Source organism: Vulpes vulpes, chromosome 2 (genome assembly GCF_048418805.1).
Source record: "Vulpes vulpes isolate BD-2025 chromosome 2, VulVul3, whole genome shotgun sequence".
In the NCBI taxonomy this organism is placed as follows: domain Eukaryota; kingdom Metazoa; phylum Chordata; class Mammalia; order Carnivora; family Canidae; genus Vulpes; species Vulpes vulpes.
The window spans coordinates 127,171,356-127,185,024 of NC_132781.1; the positions used below are offsets into that span (position 1 = coordinate 127,171,356).

Below are 13,669 nucleotides of genomic sequence, written 5' to 3' on the forward strand. Positions count from 1 at the left end.
CATTAAATGTGTAAATTGCCCTGGGTAACATTGACATTTTCACAATATTAATTAATTCTTCCAATCCATGAGCATGGAATATTTTTCCATCTCTTTGTGTCTTCCTCCATTTCTTTCAGAAGTGTCTTGTAGTTTTTAGGGTATAGATCCTTTACCTCTTTGGTTAGGTTTATTCCTAGGTCTCTCATGCTTTTGGGTGCAATTGTAAATAGGATTGACTCTTTAATTTCTCTTTCTTCAGTCTCATTATTAGTGTATAGAAATGCCACTGACTTCTGGGCATTGATTTTGTATCCTGCCACACCCCCGATTTGCTGTATGAGTTCTAGCAATCTTGGAGTGGAGTCTTGGGTTTTCTATGTACAGTATCATGTCATCTGGGAAGAGGGAGAGTTTGACTTCTTCTTTCCCAATTTGAATGCCTTTTATTTCTTTTTGCTGCCCGATTGCTGAGGCTAGGATTTCTAGTACTATGTTGAATAGCAGTGGTGAGAGTGGACATCTCTGTCATGTTCCTGTAGGGGAAAGGCTCCCAGTGTTTCCCCATTGAGAATCTTATTTGCTGTGGGCTTTTCATAGATGGCTTTTTTTTAAAATTTATTTATGATAGTCACAGAGAGAGAGAGAGAGGCAGAGACACAGGCGGTGGGAGAAGCAGGCTCCATGCACCGGGAGCCTGATGTGGGATTCGATCCCGGGTCTCCAGGATCACACCCTGGGCCAAAGGCAGGCGCCAAACCGCTGTACCACCCAGGGATCCCATCATAGATGGCTTTTAAGATGCTGAGGAATGTTCCCTCTATCCCTACACTCTGAAGAGTTTTGATCAGGAATGGATGCTGTGTTTTGTCAAATGCTTTCTCTGCATCCATTGAGAGGATCATATGGTTCTTGTTTTTTCTCTTGTTGATATGATCTGTCACCATTGATGGCTTTATGAGTGTTGAACCAGCCTTGCATCCTGGGAATAAATCCCACTTGGTCATGGTGAATGATCTTCTTAATGTATTGTTGGATCCTATTGGTTAGTATCTTGTTGAGAATTTTTGCATCTGTGTTCATCAGGGATATTGGTCTATAATTCTCCTTTTTGGTGGAGTCTTTGTTTTTGGAATTAGGGCTATGCTGGTCTCATAGAACGAGTTTGGAAGTATTCCATCTCTTTTTATCTTTCTGAACAGCTTTAGTAGAATAGGTATGGTTTCTTCTTTAAACATTTGGTAGAATTCCCCTGGGAAGCCATCTGGCCTGGACTTTTGTGCCTTGGGAGGTTTTTGATGACTGCTTCAATTTCCTCTCCAGTTATCGGCCTGTTCAGATTTTCTATTTCTTCCTGTTCCAATTTTGGTAGTTTGTGGTTTTCCAGAAATGCATCCATTTCTTCTAGATTGCCTAATTTATTGGCATATAGCTACTCATAATAAGTTTTTAAAATCGTTTGTATTTCCTTGATATTGGTGGTGATCTTTCTCATTTGTGATTTTATTAATCTTCTCTCTTCTTTTTAATAAGGCTGGATAATGGCTTTTCTCTCTTCTTTTTAATAAGGCTGGATAATGGCTTATCTATCTTACTAATTCTTTTAAAGAACCAGCTCCTGGTTTTGTTGTTCTGTTCCACAGTTCTTCTGGTCTCTATTTCATTGAGTTCTGCTCAAATCTTTATTAATTCTCTTCTTCTGCTGGGTGAAGGTTTTATTTGCTGTTCCTTTTTCAGCTCCTTTAGGTGCAAGGTTAGCTTTTGTATTTGAATTCTTTCTAGTTTTTGGATGGATGCTTGTATTGCAATGTATTTCCCCCTCAGTACTGCTTTTGCTGTATCCCAAAGATTTTGAACAGTTGTATCTTCATTCTCATTAGTTTCAATGAATATTTTTAATTCTTCTCTAATTTCCTGGTTGACCCTTTCATCTTTTAGCAGGATGGTCTTTAACCTCCATGTGTTTGAAATCCTCCCAAAATTCTTCTTGTGGTTAGTTCTGGTTTCACAGCATTATGGTATGAAAATACGCATGGGACGATCCCAGTCTTTTGGTATCCGTTAAGACCTGATTTGTGACCCAGTATGTGGTCTATTCTGGAGAAAGTTCCATGTGCACTTGAGAAGAATGTGCATTCAGTTGCGTTTGGATGTAAAGTTCTGTAAATATATGTGAAATCCATCTGGTCCAGTGTATCATTTAAAGCTCTTGTTTCTTTGGAGATGTTGTGCTTAGAATATCTATCAATTGTAGAAAGCACTGTGTTCAAGTCTCCAAGTATAAGTGTATTATTATCTAAGCATGTCTTAACTTTGGTTATTAACTGATTGATATACTTGGCAGCTCCCACATTCGGGGCATAAATATTCACAATTGTTAGGTCCTCTTGTTGGATAGATCCTTTAAGTATGATATAGTGTCCCTCTTCATCTCTTACTACAGTCTTTGGGATAAACTTTAATTTGCCTGATATGGGGATGGCTACCCCTGCTTTCTTTTGAGGACCATTTGAATGGTAAATGGTTCTCCAGCCTTTTATTTTCAGGCTGTAGGTGTCCTTCTGTCTAAAATGAGTCTCTTGTAGACAGCAAATAGATGGGTCTTGCTTTTTTATCCAGTCTAAAACCCTGCGCCTTTTGATGGGATCATTAAGCCCATTCACGTTCAGAGTTACTATTGAAAGATATGAATTTAGTGTCATCATAATACCTATTCAGTCCCTGTTTTTGTGGATTCTTTGGACTTCCTCTTTCTTTTACGGAGTTCCCCCTTAATATTTCTTGCAGAGCTGGTTTGGTGGTCACATATTTTTTTCAGTTTCTGCCTATCTTGGAAGCTCTTTATCTCTCCTTCTATTCTGAATGAGAGCCTTGCTGGATAAAGTAGTATTGGCTGCAGGTTCTTCTCATTTAGGACCCTGAGTATATCCTGCCAACCCTTTCTGGCCTGCCAGGTCTCTGAAGAGGTCTGCTGTTAACCTAATACTTCTCCCCATAAAGGTTAGGGATCTCTTGTCTCTTGCTGTTTTAAGGATCTTCTCTTTATCTTTGGAATTTGCAAGTTTCACTATTAAATGTCGGGTGTTGAACGGTTTTCCTTGATTTTTTTTTTTTGGGGGGGGGGATTCTTTCTATCTCCTGGATCTGAATGCCTGTTTTCCTTCCCAAGTTAGGGAAGTTCTCAGCTATGATTTGTTCAAATACACTTTCTGGTCCTCTGTCCCTTTCAGCCCCCCTCTGAAACCCCAGTTAAACATCGATTTTTCCTTCTGAGGCTGTCATTTATTTCCCTTAACCTTTCCTCATGATCTTTTAATTGTTTTTCTCTTTTTTGCTCAGCTTCCTTCCTTGCCATCAACTCGTCTTCTGTGTCACTCACTTGTTCTTCTACCTCGTTAACCCTTGTCGTTAGGACCTCCAGTTTGGATTGCATCTCATTCAATTGATTTTTAATTTCTGCCTGATTAGATCTAAATTCTGCAGTCATGAAGTCTCTTGAATCCTTTGTGCTTTTTTCTAGAGCCACCAGTAGCTTTATAATTGTGCTTCTGAATTGGCTTTCTGATATTGAATTGTAATCCAAATTCTGTAACTCTGTGGGAGAGAGGAGTATTTCTGATTCTTTTGTGGTGAATTCTTCCTTGTCATTTTGCTCAGTGCAGAGTGGCTAAAAACAAGTTGTACTGGAAAAAGAAAAAGAGAAAGAAAAAAAGGGGGGGAACAAACAAAAACAAAGGAGGGGTATCCTGTGATTCTATATACTGTAAGTCCCTAGACTTCCCCTGGAACTTTCCAGTGCTGCTTGGTCAAGAACTTGATCTTCCCCTGTCCTTTTAAGCTGGTCTTCTGGGGGAGGGGCTGCTGTGCTGATTCTCAGGTGTGTGCACCTGGGGGAGCTGCCCCACCCACTGCCAGGTGCACGGCTCAGTGAGAGCTGTTTATCCTGGGAGGTCCCTGCTCCCTGGCGGCCCTGCTCAGTCCCAGGCACAAGGTGACACCAGGAGGAACAACAACAGTGGCAGCGGCCAGCTCTCCAGGTCTGGAGTCCGCTCCTGTAGTAACTACCACAGTTTCCCAGTCCGCAGGGTCCTGGATGCTCCGGGGGCGGGAGCGCCGATCTGCACAGCTCCGGGGCGCCTGGGGGCAGGAGCATCCTTGCTGTCCTGGGCCCTCCCTGCCCCTGCATGTCCCGGGGGGAGCGCTGGATCTTGGGCTGTGTCCCCTGGTGCTCTGGGCTATGGGGTCTGCGCCCGCCCCTGGAATCGGGCTCCTGGGGCCATGCAGCCCCCTCTGTGCGGAGCCTCCACCTGAGCTGTCCCTGGGCCCCGTGGGGCGCGCACTCCAGCCCTGTAGGGAGCTCGGCTCAGGAAGTGTGGCGCACTCTCCCCAGGGGCGCATCTCCTCTGTTAGTGACCCAGGGGACCTGGGGGGCTCCATTGCCCCTCCTGGGATCCTGCCCGAGTTCCCTGCAAGCGCCTTTCCGTCTGGGAAGACTGGTAAAGCTCCTGCTTCTCTGGGACTGGGGTTTCGACCCACTCCTTGCGGGGTCCCTCCCCCTTGGATGCTTTTTTATTTACTTTTTTCCGTTTTCCTACTTTGATAGAAGCGAGAACTCTTCTCACTGTAGCATTCCAGCTGTTCTCTCTTTAAATCTCAGGCCGAATTTGTACGTTTTCAGGATGATTTGAAAGTTATCTAGGTAATTTGGTGGGGACAGGTGACTTGGGGACCCTACTCTTCCACCTTCTTGCCCTGCCAGATTCAGTATTTTTAAGGTATACATCATACATCATAAATGTACAGGTCGCTGGATTTGAACAAGGTGAATACACCTTCGTGTTCACCCATATCAAGAACAGAGCATTAGTGGAACTCTAAAAACCCTCGTTCAAGGCAACCATCACTCTGACTAGGAGTAACTGCTATTCTAATTTCTAGCAGCATAAAGTTTTTCCTGTATATACAAATTATATAGAATTGGAACCATACATTAAATTCTCTTGTGTTTAAGCTTCTCTCCATGTTATTGGAAATAGTTGTAGGTTATTTATGGATATAACATAGGACATATACAAATGCCATCCATTGTATTAATGGGCATGTGGATAGTTTACAGTATTTTCCTATTTTGTAAACTTCTGTTATGTCTTTTGGTGGATGTAAGAATATTGTTGGCAGACCAGTAGCATTGGTGTTACCTGTGAACTTAGAAATGCAGAATCTAGAGGTGGCTAAGTTGGTTGAACATCTGTCTGCCTTCAGGTTAAGTTATAGTCTCAGAGTCATGGTATAGACCTCTATGCCAGGCTCCCTGCTCACCGGGGAGTCTGCTTTTCTCTATGCCCTTCATCATCCCTCATCCCCCTGCTTGTATGGACTTTCTATCTCTCAAATAAAAAAAAAAAACTTGGAAAAAAAATGCGGACTCTAATGCTTCACCCACAACTACTATATCATAATCTACATTTTAACCAGATTTCCAGGCATTTTTTGTGCACATTATTTTTATAATTACATGATCTCTGGTTGGAAGACTGAAGGTTGATGATTTATAAATGTGTAGTCCTTGAGCTACTTGAGATAATGAAGGGCATTAGAGATTAGGACAGCTGGCAGCCCTAAATACTGAGAAGTTGTTTCAGAACTTTTTGCCACTGAGTCTTTTTCATCTTCTCTTACCCTTTCCACTTTGGGTTAAGCAGATGATGCTGGATGAAAATTGGAAGATCACAGGTGGATTAGAGCTCGAACTAAAGTCTTCTAGTTCTTGTTCTTTTTCTTGGTGGTTAAATATGTGGATTTTTTTTTTTAAGTTCAGAATTTGCTCCTTTCTGAATCTGGTCTGAATGTAATTACATGTGGTCATTTGGTGGGAATTGCTTCCATTAATCTAATTTCGTTTTAAATGGAGTTTATTTTCATTTCTTTTGTTTTGTTTTGATAGGCTTCAGAGCACCAAAGATAAATAGCTATACTCTATCATTTATTAGTATCATGGACTTCTTTACTGATATTTTTCCAATGATGTATTTATTATGATGGGGATTGAACTTGATAAAATTCAGTGATGGCATATCATTAAATTAATGAAAGTGAGAGCAGCAATCCCTAAAACTACTAAAAAAATTAAACGTAAAGAGAGTAATTGCCTATTTCCTTTTGACTGCGTGCTAAAAGCAAAGAAGACAAGATGAATTAATTCTTTATTAGAATCTTCAGTTTTTGGACCATCATTTTTAGACTATACCTTGGGATTTTAAAAAATTTTGCATGCTGTTTCCTTTAACTCTTAAAAATATTTGTATCTTTCCTGTGTTTTACTTTTCAGATTTGAATGACTAATGGGGTATTGTCCAAGATTATTTTTAAGTTTGTCCTTTGATTTACCATCTAGAGATGGTAAGGTGCTTCTCTTATAGATGTACTGTGGAGAATGTATACAGGTCTTCAGTAAGTAGGGCTTTAAGTCTGATGATTGGATTCAAATTGAAGTCCAGTCTTCATACTGGCTGGATGACCTTGGTGAAGTTGCTTCTCTAAACTTTAGGTTCTCTAAACTTTGTTTTCTCATTTTAAAAATGAGGATAATAGCTCTTACATTTTAAAGTGTTAAATAAGCTAGTTAATATATACAAAGGCCTAATGTAGTGTAGTGCCTGGTATCTGTGGTGGTCAAATGATGATTTTCTTGTGCACATGTGATAACAATTATCTATCTTGAATTTGACCACTTGTTTTAGTTGTCACATAATTTTATTTTGATGGTAATAAACTACTTGAATCTTAAGTTTTTTCTTTTTGGGTGTTAGCTTACTCTTTTTTTTTTTCCTTATGTCTGCTGCTAGTTCAGATCATTTAAATTGTTTTTGCAGTGGGTATAATTAAGCACAGTTTTGGGATGGAAATCCTGCTTTCTAGGCCTAGCACATATAGGTTCTGTTATTTTGGGGTTTTAATTTTTTCTAAAAACAAACTCAGCAATACCTACCCTCATTCCTAACAGGGTTATTATAAGGATAAAGATCAAATGAGGTGATGAATGTAAAGTAATTTTGTAAAGTGTAAAGTTGTATACCATGTAGAGTGCTTTTTTTGAAGGAGACAGTACTTTGTTTTGTTTAATTAGATCTATTATACTTTAATTTTTTTAGCCAAACAGGTCATACTATGTTTATTTTCTTCTTGACTCACATTTGAATTATTTCCTTTTTGCTAGTATGAATAGAGCTGCCATGAAAACCTCTTAGTTTGCTAATACATATTTTTGTCATAAATCATGTTATTTTTAAAGTGCTTTTTAAAATATTTACTTGAGATAGAGGAAGGGGGGAAGGAGAGAAAGAGAAAAAAAGAAGCAGACTTCCTGCTGAGTAGAGAGCCGGACACAGGCCTTGATCCCAGGATTCTGAGATCATGATCTGAGCCCACGGCAGATGCTTAACTGGACTGAACCACCAAAGTGCCCCCATGTTGAGTTACTTCATGTACTTTTATCTGTAGAGATAATTTTTTTCATTTTGATATGTTAATGTTGTTACTTACCTTTTTAAGATGCTGTGTTGTTTAAAATATCCTTGCATACTGGAATAAACCCCAGTTGGTCATAATGTTCTATCTATTTAATTTCCTATTGGATTTGTTTTGCTAATAATTTTTATGGAGATTTTGCATCTACTTGTGAGTCAAAGAGATTTTCTTCTGTCCTTGTTAACGTTGTGTTGACTTGGTAGAAATGAGTGGGGAAATATTTCCTCTTTATGTTTCCTGGGAGGGTTATATGTCATTGGAATGATTTGTTTGAGAGTTTGGTAGAGCTCGCCTGTAAAAAAACAAACAAACAAACAAACAAACAAAACAAAAAGCAACTAGGCCATGATGCAGAGATTTAAGTACTGATTTAATTTCTGTGTGACAATTTGGTTTGTTTATCCAGAGAAGAAATGAATATACATTCAAAAAGCATGTTCTTTTAAAGCTAGGATCAAGATCTAATTTGTAGCTTTACTATAGTATATGATTTGTGCTTGTTTCCCTATGCCCTTAACTGTTTTTGGTATTAGCAAACTTAAAACTATTTTACAGTCAGTCATATGATTGAAAAAAGCTGTCTTCTTCCTTTGATTTCCATTTTGTTTAACTGGGTAAGATTTAGTCATCATTTAATTTTCCTTTGGAGAACTACCTGTCTAAAGCTACTAGGCTGTTTGTCTTTATTGATTTATAGAATTCTTCCTTTATCATGGGGGATGGCACATTGAAAAGGTTTAATGTTTGTACCACAAGATACCTTTTTGACTTGCTTTAAATGTTACTTGATTCAGAAATGAATGATGGACCTTCTCGAAGAGATCATTTCATGAGAGGTGGATTTCTCTCAGGGAGGAGTATGGGAAACAGAGGTAAGTATATTTGTCTTTCCATAATCTTACTAACTGCTCAGTGGTGGAAAGAATAGAAACTATTATAGCTGTTTAGTGCAAAGCTAAGTTTGTTGTAACTCACTGCACAGTAGACTTTGGAATAATGAGTTTATCGTTTTTTCACTTAGCAGTTTCCTTTTTGCTTTTTCCTTTGGGATAGTAGGAGTTAAATTGATAAACTACATTGGTTAAGGATGGATTTATAGGGGTATTTCTTGATGTGTTTATGATTATTGATATCCAACAATTGGCAGGAGAATGTTTGTAAAAACTTCAGAGATTAGGGTAGGAAGGGTCTCTCTTTTAAGTTTTTATTTCTCAAGAAAAGGCAATATGGAAGCATTTCTGTAAGTTTATTAGTATTAAGAGGTTATTTCCCCAAACTTGGAACTTTTTATTTTTAGAACAACTACTTGATTTGACAGGTAATAATATAGCAAAATACCTTCCTACAGTCCATTTTTAGATTTGATATTACAATGCTGAAAGTATTTTACTTTATGTTTTAGTATAGTGCCATAAAATATTAAAACCTAAAATTTATTTAAAAATCCACATGACTGTTTATTTCTTTTACAGGGTGTCATAAGTTAGGGCTAATTGGTAGTTTTAAATACACATAATGCTTAATCTTGAATTCATTGGATGTTAATTGAAAAACTTTATCTCTAGGTATTTTTATTCATTGGAGACATTAAAGATTGTTGTATGGTATTTCCTTTAATACTTGGAAAACTTTATTTCTTGTTTAGATTCAGTTAAGATTTTATTTATTTGAGAGAAAAGAGAGTACAGTGAGTACACAAGAGGGGTAAGGGGCATAGGGAGAGGACAAGCAGACTGCTGCTGAGCAGGGAGCCCAATGCAGGGCTGGGCTCAATCCTAGGACCTTAAGATCATGACCTGAGTCCTAGGCAGATGCTTAACCAGCTGAGCTGCCCCAAGAAATAATTTCTTTAAATATGCATTTTTATTGTGTTTTTAAAGCCTGCATAGTAAGAGACATTGATGATTTGCTAAAAGGTTCAAGTGGGGGTTTTGTTGGTTACTAATAACATTAGAGATAATAAATACCTGAATATTACACTTAGAGGAACATTTAATACTTAAATGTATTCTAAAAAATGTGTTTTAGAGTAGATGTTTTAAAATCTTATTTTAGAATTTAATTTAGGTGACACTTTTTTTGTTTTTGTTTTTTTAAAGATTTTATTTATTTATTCATGAGAGACACAGAGAGAGGCAGAGACATAGGCAGAGAGAAAAGCAGGCTCCACGCAGGGAGCCTGATGTGGGACTCAATCCCGGGACTCCAGGATCATGCCCTGGGCCAAAGGCAGGCATCAAACTGCTGAGCCACCCAGGGATCCCCTAGGTGACACTTTTTGATGCGGATTTCAAAATACTAATGAATAAAGCCTTTACAATTTTTAAAATTTTTTAGAGAGGAAGTGGGGGGAGGGGCAGAGGGTGTGCAAGAGAATCTCAAGCAGGCTCCATGCCCAGCACAGAGGAAGCTCCATCTCAAAACCCTGAGATAATCACCTGAGCTGAAATCAAGAGTTGGATGGATGCTTGACCTAGTGAACCACCCAGGCTCCCCAGAAATGTTTTAATTAAGTATTTTAAAATTTTCAAATTCAGAAAGTATATTCATATATCTTGTTAAAGTTTTGCATTAATTGAATGCTTTTTCCTTTTTTTTTTAAATTGAAGTGTAGTTGATGCACAATGCATTACATTAGTTTCAGATATACAACGTAGCGATTCCACAACTATACTCATCACTGGTATAGCTACCATCTGTCACCATGCAACATTATTAACAATACCAACGACTGTATCTTCTATGAGATATCTTTTATCTGTGTGACTTACTCATTCTGTAACTGGAAGCCTGTATCTCTGAATAAAGGCTTTTTATTTATTTTTATATTTATTTTTTAAAATAAAGGCTTTTTAAATGAGAAAACCGTCACTGGGACCGATTTTACTACACACTGTTAATTTCATATGTGTTAGGTTGAAAAACACATTAATCTTCTGATCAAAACTCTTGGCTGAATGTTAATACTTTAAAAAGTTATCATTGTACTACGTATAATCTTGGAAATTCATAGACCAATGAATATAACTCCTTTCCCTTATTGTTAATGGAATACTTTAGTTTCAACCTCTATATTTTTTCTCAGAGCTTGTGTAGCTAGCAATTTGTTTTTGAAAATGATCCTTCCTTAAAAGAAAAAAAAGGAAAGAAAGAAACTGACCCTTAATTGCTCATAATAGAGAATTGATCACTTTTCATGTTCTGTGAAGTATGACCTAAATAGCTTTAACTTCTTGAATCATACACATCTTTAGAATCTGATGAAAATACAGATAATTGCTCATACACAATTTTGCACGTGGCTTGAGGAGTTTTGTAGATCTTTAACTTCCCTGTATTAGGATATTGTATAGTTAGGTAAGACACAATTTATGAAGACCACAAGAAAATGCTTTAAATTTTTCTAGTGATAGTTTAAAGTGTCAGTTTATATAAGTTTATATGTCTTTTGTCCAGTTTTTTGACTTAAATAGCTATGCTTCTTGCCATAGCAATTCTGTCTTCAAAATTCTTAACTAGTGGTAGAGAAACACAAAGAAAGTAAGTGATAGTATGCTGTGGGAATGTGGAGGAAGGATTGATTATGACTGAAGTCTGAAAGAAGACTTCATAGAAGAGGTGGCCTTTGAAATGGGGTTTTGCAGAGTGAAAAGAATTTTGATAGGAAAAATAGAAAAGCAGGGAATGCCTTGCTTAAGGACCAGTGTGTAGGAAGGTAGAAAATATTAGAAGTTAACAGTGTGGAGTATGGCAAATAGTTTGGTATGAGTTAAAATGTTGGATGCTCATCATTGTGAGGATAAAGTTCACAAGGATAATATAAGGAAAGACCCGGAGTGGTAGAGATGTGACTCAGGAAGTGGTAGTTCAGCTTTTATTTCTTTATTGTGTAGTTCCTTCCTAATTTGAGTTTTAAAAGTAGAAAGATTGAGAGCAATTTAAATGCTAACAAAATGATTAAGTAATAATAATTTTAAAAAAGGTCAAGAGGAGCACCTGGGTGGCTCTCTGGTGGGGCACATGGGTGGCTCTGTGGTTGAGCATCTACCTTTGGCTCAGGTCGTGATCCCAGATTCCTGGGAGCCCCCTGGGAGCCTGCTTCTCCCTCTGCCTGTGTCTCTCATGAATAAATAAATAAAATCTTAAAAAAAACCACAACAGGATAAGAGTATAAAATTTTCAATAGCAGGACTTCCATGCAGAAGCATAAATAAGTGGCTTTCTTCAGGGTGAGGTTTCAGTATACAGAAAATCACAGAGTTGAATTTCCCAGTAAAAAGTTAAGTAACAAGTAGTAGTAGAAAGCTGTATTTCACCAGTAGTATGTTTATGTTTTTACTTTGGTATTATAATTCAAGAGTTTTATTTATTTATTTTTTTATTTTTTATTTATTTTTTATTAAAATTTTTATTTATTTATGATAGCCACAGAGAGAGAGAGAGAGAGGCAGAGACACAGGCAGAGGAAGAAGCAGGCTCCATGCACCGGGAGCCCGATGTGGGATTCGATCCTGGGTCTTCAGGATCGCACCCTGGGCCAAAGGCAGGCGCCAAACCGCTGCGCCACCCAGGGATCCCCAATTCAAGAGTTTTAAAATAGAAGTTGCAGGATATTTTATTTTTATAAGTTTCTGTACTACTTTCTGCCTATCTTTGGAAGTCCCTTTACAGAAAAGATTGATTGATTGATTGATTGATTCATTCATTTTAAGATTTTATTTTTAAGTAATTTCTACACCAAACATGGGGCTTAAATTTACCATCCTGAGATAGAGTTGCGTGCTTTACCAGCTGAGCCAGACAGGTGCCCCGCCTCCCCCTTAAAAGATTTTATTTTTAAGTAATCCCAAAGATTCATTTAATTCCTAGTTTTTGGTGACAGTTAATTTTATGTTCTAAAGAGTTTTAACTCTGAACATTTTCAGATGCTGGTGAGTCTAATAAAAGAGAGAATACATCTACAATGGGTGGTTTTGGAGTTGGAAAGAGTTTTGGAAACAGAGGTAAACTGCTTATGATACTTTATAATCACAATTTGAGTGAACCCTAGTTTTTTTTTCTGTACTCGACTCCCTTCCCCTGTGCCTCCCAGTAAGAGATCCATCTTACATACTTCCAAAGGTAAATTTGAATCTTCATCTAATTGAACAAAGAACGAGTAGAAGCTTTGAAGTTCTTTTCTTCCTTAAAAACTTTAAAAACTGTATATCAGAACTGATGCAGAATTTAAGATCAAGACCAGTACTGTGTAGGTGGAAGACTTCTGAAGCATTTTGGAAACCCAGCAGTTGAAGAGGATAGAATGGAGGGAAGGGGCAGTTGTAGAGGGAAGTAGATAGAATAATCCTTTTCTGAACCAACTTGAAAGATTGCAAATCTTGAAATGGATTAAATAACTCAAAATTTAGGTTTCATGGTAATATACTCTTTCTGTACAGATTGTTTTTATTTTGAAATTATTTATCTTTTCAAGGAAAACCTTTTTTTGTCACCTAATCCTATTGGTACTTATTTTTGTATCATAATTATGTATTAAATTTCTGTGCTAAAAGGGATGTTAGATTTATGAACCTGCGATATTAAGTAGCTTTATGTATACATTCTGCATATAAATTTAATATGTCAGACAGTAATTGGTTTCTGTATTGCAGAAACCATGACTTAATACATTTAATATTTTATAATTTAGCTTAAATACTGATTGACAGCCATCTTATAGGGACATTTAATTTAATTTAATTTTATTTTATTTATTTATTTATTTTTATTTATTTATGATAGTCACAGAGAGAGAGAGAGGCAGAGACACAGGCAGAGGGAGAAGCAGGCTCCATGCACCAGGAGCCTGACGTGGGATTCGATCCTGGGTCTCCAGGATCACGCCCTGGGCCAAAGGCAGGCGCCAAATCGCTGCGCCACCCAGGGATCCCGGGACATTTAATTTTAATGAATATTACTCTGAATATCTTTGCACTAAAGATCATTTTTTTAAGATCCAACATTTAATACTTTTGTGAAATACTACTGATAATGCATTTAAAATTAATTTTAGAGATGTATCTGTATGCTCCAGAGACACATAAATCTAGATACAGGTTTTTATTATATGAGAAATTTGAAAGCAGAGCTAAATGAAAGATGTAAAAAAAATTTTTTTTAACAA

General features: G+C 37.4%; 1 protein-coding gene across 2 annotated transcripts in view; it reads left to right on the top strand.

Annotated features, from left to right (window-relative positions):
• The window catches only part of DDX4 (DEAD-box helicase 4), an 80,867-nt gene that overhangs the window by 24,556 nt on the left and 42,642 nt on the right, over nt 1-13,669 (top strand). For both annotated transcript variants that reach the window (XM_072749945.1, XM_072749946.1), the window contains 2 exons: nt 8,301-8,378; nt 12,432-12,509. In XM_072749945.1, the coding sequence (XP_072606046.1) occupies nt 8,301-8,378; nt 12,432-12,509 (156 nt within the window). The remainder of the gene's footprint in view (nt 1-8,300; nt 8,379-12,431; nt 12,510-13,669) is intronic.